We start from the raw sequence: 12,296 nt of genomic DNA, 5'->3' as shown, positions 1-12,296 counted from the left end.
TTACCGTCACACATTGTTTTGTAATTATACAAAACAATTATTTACAAGTCTTTCCCATCATATCTTTATTTACAACACGACAATGATTTAGTCACTTTTTACAAGAGGTTGTATTAAGGTGCTAGTCCTGTCTTTGGGAACAGTACATTGTTTTTATGGGAGAGGTGGTTAATCTAAGTTTTCACTTTATGAACTGAAACGTTTGACAAAAGAAGTCACAACAATTTTAAAGACAGTAACTGAGAAACTCTTGTAAGTAATAGTTTTTCAATTTAACGGAAGAGTTGTCAGATAGATTCTATGTAAAAATTAAATAAACCTCAAATTACAATGTATTATGATCTGTTGGATTATATACCTGGCTGCATGTGTATTCTTCAAGTTACTAACTTGTCTCTTCACTGGTCAAAAGTCCAAAACATTTGTGGATAAGAACGCAACAAAGGCCTTAGGGTGCATATAAGGTTTTATGAACAGCTTGTAAAGCAATTTGAGTCTTTTAACACACAAGCATTCAAATGCCACATTTGTTTGTTGTAGTTTGTTATGTTCAAATGAAGTACATATTTAAAAAAAGAATCCAATACATTCATACCAAACACGGTCAATATGTTTTTCATCAGGTGCTGCATGACATTTACAGTCTAAATCATTTGACAAAAATACAGCATGCTGTTATTTATCTGAAATCATCAATGAAATAACCTTGAAATAATCAATGGATACCATCTGACACTGTACACAGGATCAAAACACTTCATCACAGCCAACACACAAACAGTCCACAAAGCTAACAGCTGGTTTCATTTTCTTGCTGGATAGGTAGATCATCTTCACTGGCTAAATGCAGATACAAACTTCCATCTGTCCTTGAAAGCACCTCTGCTTGTCTGTGGAACTGAAGCCAACCTATAAAAATATATATATATTTGTCATTTTAGAAGGTCATTATCAGTCACAACAAATTCATAAACATGTTAACAGGAAGAAAGTAATGTAAAAGATTCACACTGAATCAGGTGTGGCCTGGATATGCACCTGTCTTGTCAACATCAACTTGTATCTAGAGGATATATGTGTTGTTTTGAAACTTGTTCCTGCTTGTGTGAGTGTAACTTACAAGGATCTTGTTCGGGCTCTGGATGAGACTGCATGCATACAGGAGGGAAGTCTCCGAACACAACAACCATCACCTGCAGTAGGCTCACTAGGTCACATTCGCCCTGATAGGAGAAAGGAAATCCCGCATGAAACATGTAAAGCTCTAAAGCTCACCATTCTGTACATGTAAGTGCCAGCCAACATCAGTAACAACACAGGTGCCGTTGTCTATATCTCTTTTTACATGCAGACTAGTGAAAGAGTACAAGGTATCATTTAAATCCTCACTCCTTCCTTCCACTCCTCCAGGTAAGGCAGCATGACTTCACCATTGCTGGAGATATACTTTCCACTGAGGACCGTCATCTCACATGTGGGTCTGACATAGCAGATGGGAGCAGTTTGGGGGTAGCTTTCCTCAATCCACAGGCAGACAGGAATGTTGTAGGTCTTGCCTTGTATATAAGAACAGAGGGAAAGGGTATTTTATCTTCTACGAGATTATGAGCTTTACCTGACTTATTTTTAGAATCAAAAACTGTTCAGAATCCACGTCAGAGTCAGCTTCTCATTATAATTAAACTGCTCACAAACAGCATAAAGTGCAAAGTCATTGTTACCTTCAAACATGACAGGAATGGTTCCGGTTAGACTCATCAAGTTTTTCGTGGTTCCATCATTGTAAACTGAAAGAAATTGAAGACTGACGATATAGCACTTGTTGAATTTTTCCCAGGTTGAATAAGTTCAGAAACAGATTGTTAGCAGTTATTTAGCTTCTTACCATATTTATCCATCATGGGCACAAGGCTTTGGAAGTGAGTCAGTGCAACATATATTTCACGGGCCACATGTTGGCGGAGATATGTCTTCAAAATGAAAGGATACAAAACAAACACTGAACAGAATATACATTCTACATGATTTCAGGAGACTAAATTCTTATTTCAATTGTTAATAATTATTCTTACCTTAGGGAGCATTTTCTTAATCACATTCTCATAGTACGGCATGATCACAGTTCATCCAAAAGGAAAATATCTTTTCTGTGTATGTTTTTGATCACCAACACTCACCAATTCCGCCTTTCTGTCTGTCTCGGGTTTATGAATAACTGCCTGTAGCTTTTACGACACTTGAAAGCCAGTGAGAGAACAGCCTCACAATTATGTAAATCACCGGCCCTAAAAAGCTGTAACTAGGCTACATGGTTTGAACAAACAAGACAGAAAAATAATCATTTTGACCTGTGACTGCCGTCAAACCATTCATTCCATATGGGTTACATAGTAAAATAAACAACAATAGCAGCAGTAATACAAATCCAAAAACCTCTCAAATGCTCTATTTTGAAAAGGCATACTTACTGTACTTTTACATTGTATTCATCAGAGGAGATTGGTTGTTCTCCAACATCTTTACATTTAACTCAGTGTATTAACATTTATTTGTATATACTTAGAAAATATGCAAAATTACAAATTAATAGTATTCTTATACCATGCCCCATTGAGCTGCTTTTTATCACTCCAGACAGTATATTTCCTGCATAATTCCTCCTTCCTGAAAGTGACTCCCTATTCACCTGTGGAACCTAAAACTCTTCATACATGGCACTGCTGACGGTAACTCTTGTGTAAACACATTTATGACGGTCTTTTGAACCTTGATCACAGCTGTACTTGTCCCCATAAAGCAAAGCACACGATATCGTACATTGTGACCCTCCCATTCAAACAGGCAAAGCATTTGCCAAGAACATGTATATCGTTCAGCTGAGTTTACACCACAGTGTAACAGTAAATTATTCAAGTTTTTTGTAATACAATTCTGTCTCCTATGCTTTTTTTTCACTCAAATATGATACACAAAGCAGCCTGCAGGTGGCAGCAAATCCTATATTTGAGAGCAACATGATCTAAAAGTTAGACAGTTGAGGGACCAAAGACACAGTTTCATCTTGACATCTTTATTCCTGTCCTGCAATACATTTGCCACATTTTCAAAGAGTAAATACATCTTAAATAGCTAAACAGTTGTCATTTTCATAAATTCCTTCCACACCTCCATCCGCAGTTTGCAAGGGCGAAACAAGCCCTTGAGCCCACTTTATCCTTGTGCAAATCTCCCTATGGTCCGTACAGTCTCCGTCATGCTCTCTAGGTCTTCTGACATGTCTACTTATTGTTTGCTGGCTGGAGTATGCCTGTGGCAACATGATGAAGGTAGCTAATGAAACAGGAATTTGAATACAAAGATTTGTGGAATTCTATGTATTACCATGGATGTACTGTTTAAAGATTGACAGGGAGAGGACAAGCATACTATCAGGACTGTAATTACATGTTACAAATGCCACACCCTTTTTTTTTTTTTTTGGAGCACAATGGGTGAAAAATAAAAGTTAGAAACAACACAGTCAAAAGTGGGACCTAAGGATCCACTCCTGCATTATTACAATATCGTAAATTTTAAACACGAGGCTTCTTTCAAACATATCTAACGACTCAAAACACATTCACAGTTCATATCCTTCCTCCGAGCAGAGAAATGAACACTTAACTGATTAAAAACAACTTCACAACCATCCACGCTAAACCGGACTGATCATATCATCTTTAAGCCATGTTATGAGGGAACCTTTAACTGTACAAAATCAATTCGGTCAGAAATAAACATTTTGTTTCCCTCGACAGGAGACAAAGGCCAAATAACATGTGACATCTTTCGTGGAAGAAGTCTGGGATTCCTCTGAGGTTTGCATCTGGAGCTTGTTGCTAAAACCTGCCTGTAGTGTCTGGAGCGCTATACATCATCATACATGACCAACTCTCTGAATTGTTCAAGTATAACCTTGACTTAAAGTAACAATTTCTAGTAATCATCATCATCATCACATGTTCCAATGTTTTGAGAAGGAAACTTCATATGAACATGACAGCAAGACAACCCGGCATATATACTTAAACTGTGTTGTTTTTCAGTCTTGCTAAGCAGAATCACATTCAGACGCACATGCTATTACAGAAAACCCCCTTCTTTAAATCAGTGTAGTGTTTTCAGGGACTTGCCTTGTCTTTCAAATTCTATACAGCGCATGTCTAAAGTCAACACACATTTTTTTTATTTTTATTTTTTTAGTTGCACACATAAACAATGCAGCCAGCAGAACACATATTCGTCTCGGGTAGAGCTCGCTGCATACATGAGGTACAAACTAGCTAAACGATAAGGCTAAGTAAATCCAGAGCAGTCTTTTTTTCCCCATTTAGGCAGCAAATTAATGCAGTTGTGGAGAGCACAAGCTAGTCGGTATTAATTTAACAAAGCGACGTACTCACGTCACCCAATATCCATCACCTATTACACACAATAGTCCCACATATACAGTAAATATGGTTCTGACATGAGTAGCACCTGACCGGTTATTGTTCCGTTGCAGAACTGAGGTGGCAGAGAAAGAGGAGCAGGTTGTGAGGATCGCATGGTGTGAGGAAAAACTCAAGTTGGACTCTTGAGGCAGGACTTTGTGCGTTACACTCTGCAAAGCTAACTGGTGACATCCTTAACCCTGGGGGTTGCCAGGACTGGTGAGACTTTCCTGGACCCTGATTCCTGAGCCGTATTATCAACAAGGAGTGATTCTTGCAATCTAAAAAAATAGCCGTTATCCCCGTGTAGTAAATAAGAGTTGTACAGCATACGCTTACCGAAATGAAATGCAAGAAGAAAAAAAAAACGAAAAAAAACTGGTTGTCATTTTTGTCTCAAACCATAACCTGTCATTGTGTGACTGTACAAGTGCAGAGTTTTCCTCCGACAGATACAAACCGCTTCCCTACCAAAGTAAAACCAGTAGCAATGAGAGGTGGTTCATTCCCAAAACGTTGTGTGAGTTGAACAGTAAATAAATCTATTGCACCAGAACCTACGTACATTAGCCATTACTATTATTATTCCACAAAGTCAACTCTTGACTGTAGCAAAGAAAAACACATTTGAAAGGAGAGAAGGCAGCTGCATTCTGGGAATTCATCTATCTTCCTATAAAGAAATTCCAACTACGCCAGGCAGGTCATGATTAATGTCAAGCCGGGTGTCACCTGTGATGAACGCCCTTACTCGCATATTGCTCTGTGACTTTTCAAATTCTGCAATCACAAACAAAATGTATCATATCAAAAAAAAAAAAAAAAAAAAAAAAAAAAAATCAAAAGATTTTGTACAGCTAGGCTAACAGTTAAAACAACAAATTATAGTCATTCCCATGTCAGCCTCCACCCCTTGTATCCAGTATAGTGAAGGAAACCAAAGGCAGGTAGTCGGGGGAGGGGTATTTATGTTCCAGTCCTTTCCATTTAAGTCAGTCAGTCCTTCCAGTGGGCAGGCAGGGGGAGTGGAATTAGGCTTTCAAGGTGGGAGGGGGTCAGAGACACCCCCTTCAAGACCAGTGTTGAGACTGAAAACAATAAGTTAGCAGGAAACTTGTTGAGCCATCCAGCGAGACCACACTGGAGTTGACAAAGAGTCATTAGTGGTGTTGCTCACAGGTCGACACGTGGACCAAATAAAAGGGACCGGACCGATAGTTCAGATAGCCGTTAAGGCAACAGTCCAAATCCTCCTTCCCATGAAGGTCTATGGTTCAGTCAGCTCTGGTTGGTTTCCTTGAGAGCTTTTGCTTCAATCCTCCTCTTTTTGAAAAAGTTTATATTTCATCATTGAGTTGTTTTAACGTTCTATCTTTAAGTCCATGCTGCCACTACGCGCCGTAGCATTTCTCCTCAACATGCAACAGTCAGCTGGGGAAAGAAAAGACAAGGGGGGGGGGGTGTTAATGGCACTTTATCGTTTCTGGGGAAAAATTGAAACTGAGGGTTCACATTTATTTTTTAGCTACAATGAGAAGTCAAACGCATTAAAAGAAGAAGACGTGCGAGTTTTAGCATAACAGACCAATTTGGACTCCCATTATTGCTGCGTAACACTAAATAAAAATACATTTCTGGAGACGTGTCTCACCTGCATCACGACACCACACAGCGACAGCTCATACAGTCCTGACCGCTCTCGTCCGGCGGGTTCAGCTTCCTCAGCTTATGCTGTCTGATCTCTCTAACCAGCGTGTAGAAGGCGTCCTCTACTCCCTGCGAACACACGGACACACCGGAGGGTTGCACAAAGATCTGGGCACTTGCAATGGTCAATTTTAACTGGGAGTACACCGCATACACCCCTTTGTGACAGACAGCAGACCTCTCAGGTGTACTCAACATTGAGAGGCCTGGTAACATCGCCATGGCAACCTGGATATATCAAAAGACTAAAAAAAGAAGTCCGTCACTTAGTTCTTTACACGCTGTTCTGGTTGAATGGGAGACTTTCAATGATGAATGTATGTTCCCACATAATGTGTGACAGTGAGTCACAGGCGGTGGGAGCTGTGCAGCGACTTGTCCTTACGAAGCCTTTCAAATAATGGAGCTCTGCTCTCAAGCCAAGGTAACCTGGCTATGAGTCACTGCCTGCGGCATGATAAAATGTTTCCAGCAACACAAATAACATCGTACCGCGGGGCCATTCACGGCTCTTCATGTGCATGAATACGCGTACAATGTGGAACACCGCAGAGCCCATAGTAGGACGCTGTGATAACCTGTTTACTGCAGAACGATGGAGCACAGGGCGAGTTCAGATTTACATAGAATCTGAATATTGTGGCTCGCAAAGATGGGAGGAAAAATGAACTAATCGGTGAAATGAAGAGGTCCAGTGTGTAGGATTAAGTGGCATCTAGCGGTGAGGTTGCAGATACCCCTCAGCTTACTCCTCCCCTTTAAAGACTGCGCTAACGTAACGTGAGCCACCGAGTGCAAAACCGCGGTATCCTTCAGGACCATCGCCTCATCTACTTTAGGAGCAACGAAATTCAGACGGCGGACCTTCAGCAATCTTTGGAAGGTTACTTTTGTAATGTGATGGTTTGCAGATTACTAGTTACCCTGTTAATATGTAATTAGTCATTACTAGCTGCCCTGTTAAAAATGTAATTAGGAATGTAACTTATTACATTCGATTACTTTCCTAACAAATGTTTGAAACTGGGCAAGGAGAAAGAGAATCGATGAAGTACCAGTAGTGGCCGGGGACTCTTAAAATCTTAGAAACAATCACTGCGGGCTCCGGATGGGAATGAACCGTGTGTGTGAATTCTGTCTTTAGGCGCCTGTCAGTCCGACGAGGGGTGAGCGGAGAGCAGTCGCCGTAGTGCTGCCGTGGGTTCGGCCTGGATGTGTCCTGCCACCGCTAATCCACTAGTTAATCGATCACAAAGCAACAGACTCTTCATACAAGCATTTTACCAAAAAGCAATATATTCTTTTGTAACCTCTTTGTAATCACAAACATTTTGATTAGCAACTGCAATTTAATTATATATATTTTTCTCAGCAACTGCAACAAATTAAAATTACATATATAATCCAATTACGTAAAGCAGTTACATGGAACTAGTTATTAGAGCCATTGTTTGGTTTGTTTGCTCTGTTGCTACTTCAGAAACATGGCGGACTATGAAGATATGAAGGGCTCATCCTAAGGTAATGAAAACACAACGATTCTTAGTCTCAGGTGATTATACACTAATAAAAACATTGTTATTAATATTATATTCCATTTCTGCCAATGGATCCTCATGAATCCAACACACTGGACCTTTAAAGGTTGTTTTCAATACCAGAGAGAGAAAGAAAAGGGATCTTCCAGGAAAGTGCATGTGTGGTATTGTGGCTGTGTGCTTCCTGCTCACTACCTACCTGTCGTGTTTTGGCAGAGGTCTCGATGTAAGGGATGCCGTAAGAGCGGGCGAGTTCCTGGGCTTGCCTTGTGTCCACCGTGCGTGCCGGGAGGTCACATTTGTTTCCCACAAGCACCATGGGAACGTCGTCTGAGTCCTTCACACGTTTAATCTGTTCTCTGTGAATTGCAGAACAAGAACATTTCCACAGTTGATATTTAATTGCAAAACTTTTGGCCGTTTCCTTAACTCAAACCCGGGCACTGCATTTAGACACACAGGGACATATCTCTTGCCTGGGATCCTCCCTGCTTCATAAACAACAGCAGCTCCACCACTGGAGAGCAAAACCACCCAGGGAGCTCTAGGACCCTGAGGAAGAGCCAGAGCCCGCCGGTGCTGGGCTGTGCTGCACTGCACTGCACTGCACTGCTGAAGGAGGGGATGTGGAGTCGAAGGGAGGGGGGGAGGGAGGGACAACAGGCAGGCGGCGAACAGCATTACCTCATCACTACAGCAGCCAGCGCCAAACGCCAGGCAGCCAGGGGGAAACTGGCTGAGAGGAGTGGGTCAGATCAATCTATCAGCTCAGCCCTGCTTCTCCCTAAGCCACGGTATGGCAGGATGCATCCGCTACAGGCAGCCCTGCCCTGCAGCCAACACTGCGAATGGTGCTCATGACCACGGTTGCTCCGAGTCTTGATGTCAAAGCAGACATGTTTACACCTCGTCATATGTGGTTGAGACTCTTGGTGCATTCGGTCTAATAGTGCTGGCTGGTTCAAATCATGCCCAGTTTTAAGCGGGTACCATGCCAGTATGTGCCAACAGTGGAGCAGAAGTTCTGCAGAAATGCCTCTGACTATTTTTGTCGATAAAATAGACCACACATCTTTAAATAACTCGACGGCTCTAACCGGACCGCCACCTATTCTAGCATCCAGCGAAAGATCCATGCACGCTTTCACAAGCTACACAATGGTTTTGCAGTGATATCAGCAGTTGTATCGGCCGGGCTCAAAATAAAAAAGGCTCGACTGCAATGGCAGCAAAGCCAAACAAATGTGCGTGTAAGAAACTCAAAAGAAATGACCTGCAAACCTGTAGAGGAAGTGGCAAAGTTAATATGCAGCCTCTTTTACTTGCCCTGTGCAAGACTGACAAGTGGGTGCCTAATGTGATGAGAAAGACAAAATGTGGCAAAGGGAGAGAGAACACTGTCATCTCCAGCTGAATCTCTCCCCCCCTTTCTCCTTCCCTGTCCTTGAAAGTGCTACCTCTCTCTCTCTCTCTCTCTCCGCTCCTCTAATTGAGTCAGGATCGATTTCATTGGCATCATGCTGTAATCCTCCAGTTGGGGGCTAAGCTTTCTTTAGCTGCGTTAAACGTTACAGCATGACATCACCCAACTACTGCAGCGAGCTGGCACACATACGTATATACACACCCCTCTCTATCCAGACCTCATGGGAGTCCCTGCAACACACACTGAATGTACAAATACACATACACAGAAGCTTAGAAGAGAGGGAACAGAAATCACTTTGTTTCTGTCCTCCGCCCCAACTGGTCTGTGAAGAGGGTAAATGCTTAGGTTCACGTCGGCAACGGCGGATCTCACAATGCTCCACATCAACGTCACAACTAAACCCAAACCCTCTTTCTTCGCCTCGCTCTTATACACACCTGTACTGGTGAATGTCCTCAAAAGACTTGGTGTTGTTGATGGCGAAGACACAGAGGAAGCCCTCCCCTGTCCTCATGTACTGATCCCTCATGGCGCTGTACTCCTCCTGACCTGCAGTGTCCAGGATGTCCAGCAGGCAGGTCTCCCCATCGATCACAACCTGTTTCCGGTACGAGTCCTGCGGGAAAAAAGGGTCACAAATTGGGGAGGTAGTACAAATGTGTGGGTGAGCAATCTGTAACGAAAGTCAGACACTAAAAACAGAGGGGTTCAGGTGGAATTTGAGGCAAATGTGGGTCTACTGATGTTGTTACATGCTTCGCCACTCAGCGCTAAGCAGCATGTTCATATATAAACACACAGAGATGTTGATTGAATGTGTATGAACTGGTATCTGTTGTCAATTCCCTGTCCAATTCCGGGTAAAAATGCACACGTATAGATCAGAGGAGCAGGGTATCGGAGCCAATGTTTAGCCTTCCAGCGCGCGGCCACAAAAACACGGAGTGCCGTCCCTTTGTTTGTTAGAGCATAGGGGCCAGGAATGCCAATACACAAAAAGGACATTGTCTGGCCAGAGGCAGGCGTGGTGAGAAAGAGAGGGAAGAAGAGAGGAGAAAACATTCTCACTGGCTTCCCTCTCCTCTTTACAATGTCTGCAAGATTTTTTTCGATGTATTGTTTTCATTCAAATATATGAATTGCAAATTAGGAATTTCTTCCAAGCCTGTTCGTTTGGAGAATTGACAGACATTTGTTTAATGTAATTAAATTAACTTTAGACTGAGCTGTCTTCTCAATAGGGTCCAGACAATATTGTTCAGAAGGTGGGGTTAGACTTTCATATAAACAAATATGTTAATTAATGCATGCATTCTACCACATAGATGTAAAAGTGGTGGATAACCACACAACAATACAAGGGGGGAGCTGGAAATGATTTACCTTCCCACCCCAACACCCAAGAGGTCTCCCACGAGAATGACGTGGAGAACATGCAGAAGAGAGTCATACCTCTATGGTGGGGTCATATTCATCCACAAAGTGGTTCTGGATGAGCTGGATGGTGAGTGCACTCTTGCCCACGCCTCCAGCTCCCACCACCACCAGCTTATACTCCGTCATCTTTAGCCGCTGCTGCTGCTGCTGTTGCTGCTCACCACACAAACGCCACTGCGGGAGGGGAAGAAAGGTGCAGGTGAGCACAGACAAGAAGCGTACACACACATTACCGGGTTTGAGCAGAACAACAGACGTACGGAGTCTATTCTCTGCCACTGGACTGCTACGATGCAGCCCACAGCCACTGCTGCCCAGTGGTGAGAAACATCTGTGGTTTTTGTGCGTGTGTGTGTGAGAGTGTGGTGGGAGCTAAGGTTGAGACCCTCAAAGGAGAATGTGAAAAATATGCTGAAGGTCCTCAATGTTCCACGGTCCTCATCACTCAGGCTTCACAATACTTCCTTTGAACCCCACGGTGACAGACGCCAGAGCAAAAATGATCAAACATTTAAAAAAAAAAATCATAACATTTATTTAAGGGAGAAAAGAAACACACGGAACAAAAAGTTTTTTAAGTGAAATATCTTTCAAAAGGATCTGCATAATTGTTCCTGTCAACCATCACTCTTCACTATTACCAACAGAGCTAGGCTTCGGCTGTGAACTGTTTGTTGCTTTGCCTTGCTTTCTCCATCGGGACCAATCCATAGTAACAGAACGAGAGGCCAAAAGAAAGGTTTTTATGACTTCAGGTGGGTCTGCAGTTGTCCCCTGTGGACACACTGAACCCACTTAAGAGGTCTCGTCGATGTAACAGGGCTGCCCCGACTATAAATCAGGGCATGTTATTAAAGAAACGTGTCCGTCTCTGGAGAAAACATAAGTGATGTCCATTTTCTGACGGTTAAAACGTACACAACACAGGTGAACTTCACATTTACATGAATGTCTGGACCTAGAGGGGAACTGTAAGCATTTTAGGAAGAGTAGAGCAGTTCCAAAATGGACAGGTACAATTTGAAGGACTTGGAATGACATGCAAAATTATGCTTGAACATCAAAAGAATTATGGGAAACTTGGCTAGCTCAAAAAAAACATTAGATTCACAGTTTTTAATATCAAAGAAACCATTTATCAAAAGTAGGTTTTGAAATAATTTCATAGTGAATGAGCATTTCCTACAACTCAGGTGGAGATGTTGTAGAATGGTTGGGTAGTAACACCTTCATCCATAGAGGTGGAGAACAACTCATGTGGATTTTACCAGAAAGACCAGGCATGCTTAAAAAAAACGTGGGAATTTGCAGAAAATGCCAAACATGCTATCACAATGCCAACTATCGAGTCAGCTGGAACCACACATGCAGCCACAGAAGGTAATACAAAGACACACACACACACTCACACAGATCCCCTGACATCACCAGCACCCTTACAACACTGATGGCCAGTGAAATTCCAGGCGTGTTGAATCAACGGCTAACAAAAGTAGTCATATGGGTGTGTCCACTACATACAGTGACAAAGTGTGACTCAGCTATTTGCAAAAGTACCACAAAGTTACCAAATGGCCCGAACATGACCCGAGAGCACGCCATGGTACACGATGAGTCAGAACTAGAAAGACGTGAAGTCACCGTGAGATCACCAAACCTTTGGCTAACACACACACACACACACACACACACACACACACACACACACACACA

The 12,296-nt window shown here is 42.5% G+C and overlaps 2 protein-coding genes and 1 long non-coding RNA gene across 3 annotated transcripts in view; all 3 read right to left on the bottom strand.

The window, feature by feature from the left end:
* Nucleotides 1-448: 448 nt before the first annotated feature.
* Nucleotides 449-1,220, bottom strand: LOC116389583 (uncharacterized). The gene is made up of 2 exons (XR_004213119.1): nt 1,121-1,220; nt 449-909 (listed from the first exon to the last, which is right to left on the bottom strand). It is a non-coding gene; the product is annotated as an uncharacterized LOC116389583 (long non-coding RNA).
* Nucleotides 1,221-1,230: 10 nt separating this feature from the next.
* LOC116389576 (tumor susceptibility gene 101 protein) lies at nt 1,231-2,966 on the bottom strand. Its single transcript, XM_075447377.1, is given in 5 exon segments — nt 1,231-1,512; nt 1,515-1,556; nt 1,722-1,787; nt 1,886-1,970; nt 2,073-2,966. Coding segments are annotated over 5 exon segments (279 nt in total). The 5' UTR covers nt 2,115-2,966; the 3' UTR covers nt 1,231-1,468.
* Nucleotides 2,967-3,054: 88 nt separating this feature from the next.
* hrasa (HRas proto-oncogene, GTPase a) overlaps nt 3,055-12,296 on the bottom strand; it is a 14,929-nt gene continuing 5,687 nt past the window's right edge. Inside the window, exons 2-6 of the mRNA XM_031858346.1 lie at nt 10,599-10,757; nt 9,584-9,762; nt 7,917-8,076; nt 6,124-6,248; nt 3,055-5,903 (exon numbers count right to left, since the gene is read on the bottom strand). Of these exons, the coding sequence (XP_031714206.1) occupies nt 6,129-6,248; nt 7,917-8,076; nt 9,584-9,762; nt 10,599-10,709 (570 nt within the window). The 5' untranslated portion in view covers nt 10,710-10,757 and the 3' untranslated portion in view covers nt 3,055-5,903; nt 6,124-6,128. The remainder of the gene's footprint in view (nt 5,904-6,123; nt 6,249-7,916; nt 8,077-9,583; nt 9,763-10,598; nt 10,758-12,296) is intronic.

The sequence above is a fragment of the Anarrhichthys ocellatus genome, unplaced genomic scaffold (assembly GCF_004355925.1).
Source record: "Anarrhichthys ocellatus isolate YVR2014 unplaced genomic scaffold, GSC_Weel_1.0 scaffold2, whole genome shotgun sequence".
Lineage (NCBI taxonomy): Eukaryota > Metazoa > Chordata > Actinopteri > Perciformes > Anarhichadidae > Anarrhichthys > Anarrhichthys ocellatus.
The sequence above is the reverse complement of the archived record's forward strand: the minus strand, read 5'-3'. Positions and strand labels throughout refer to the sequence as shown.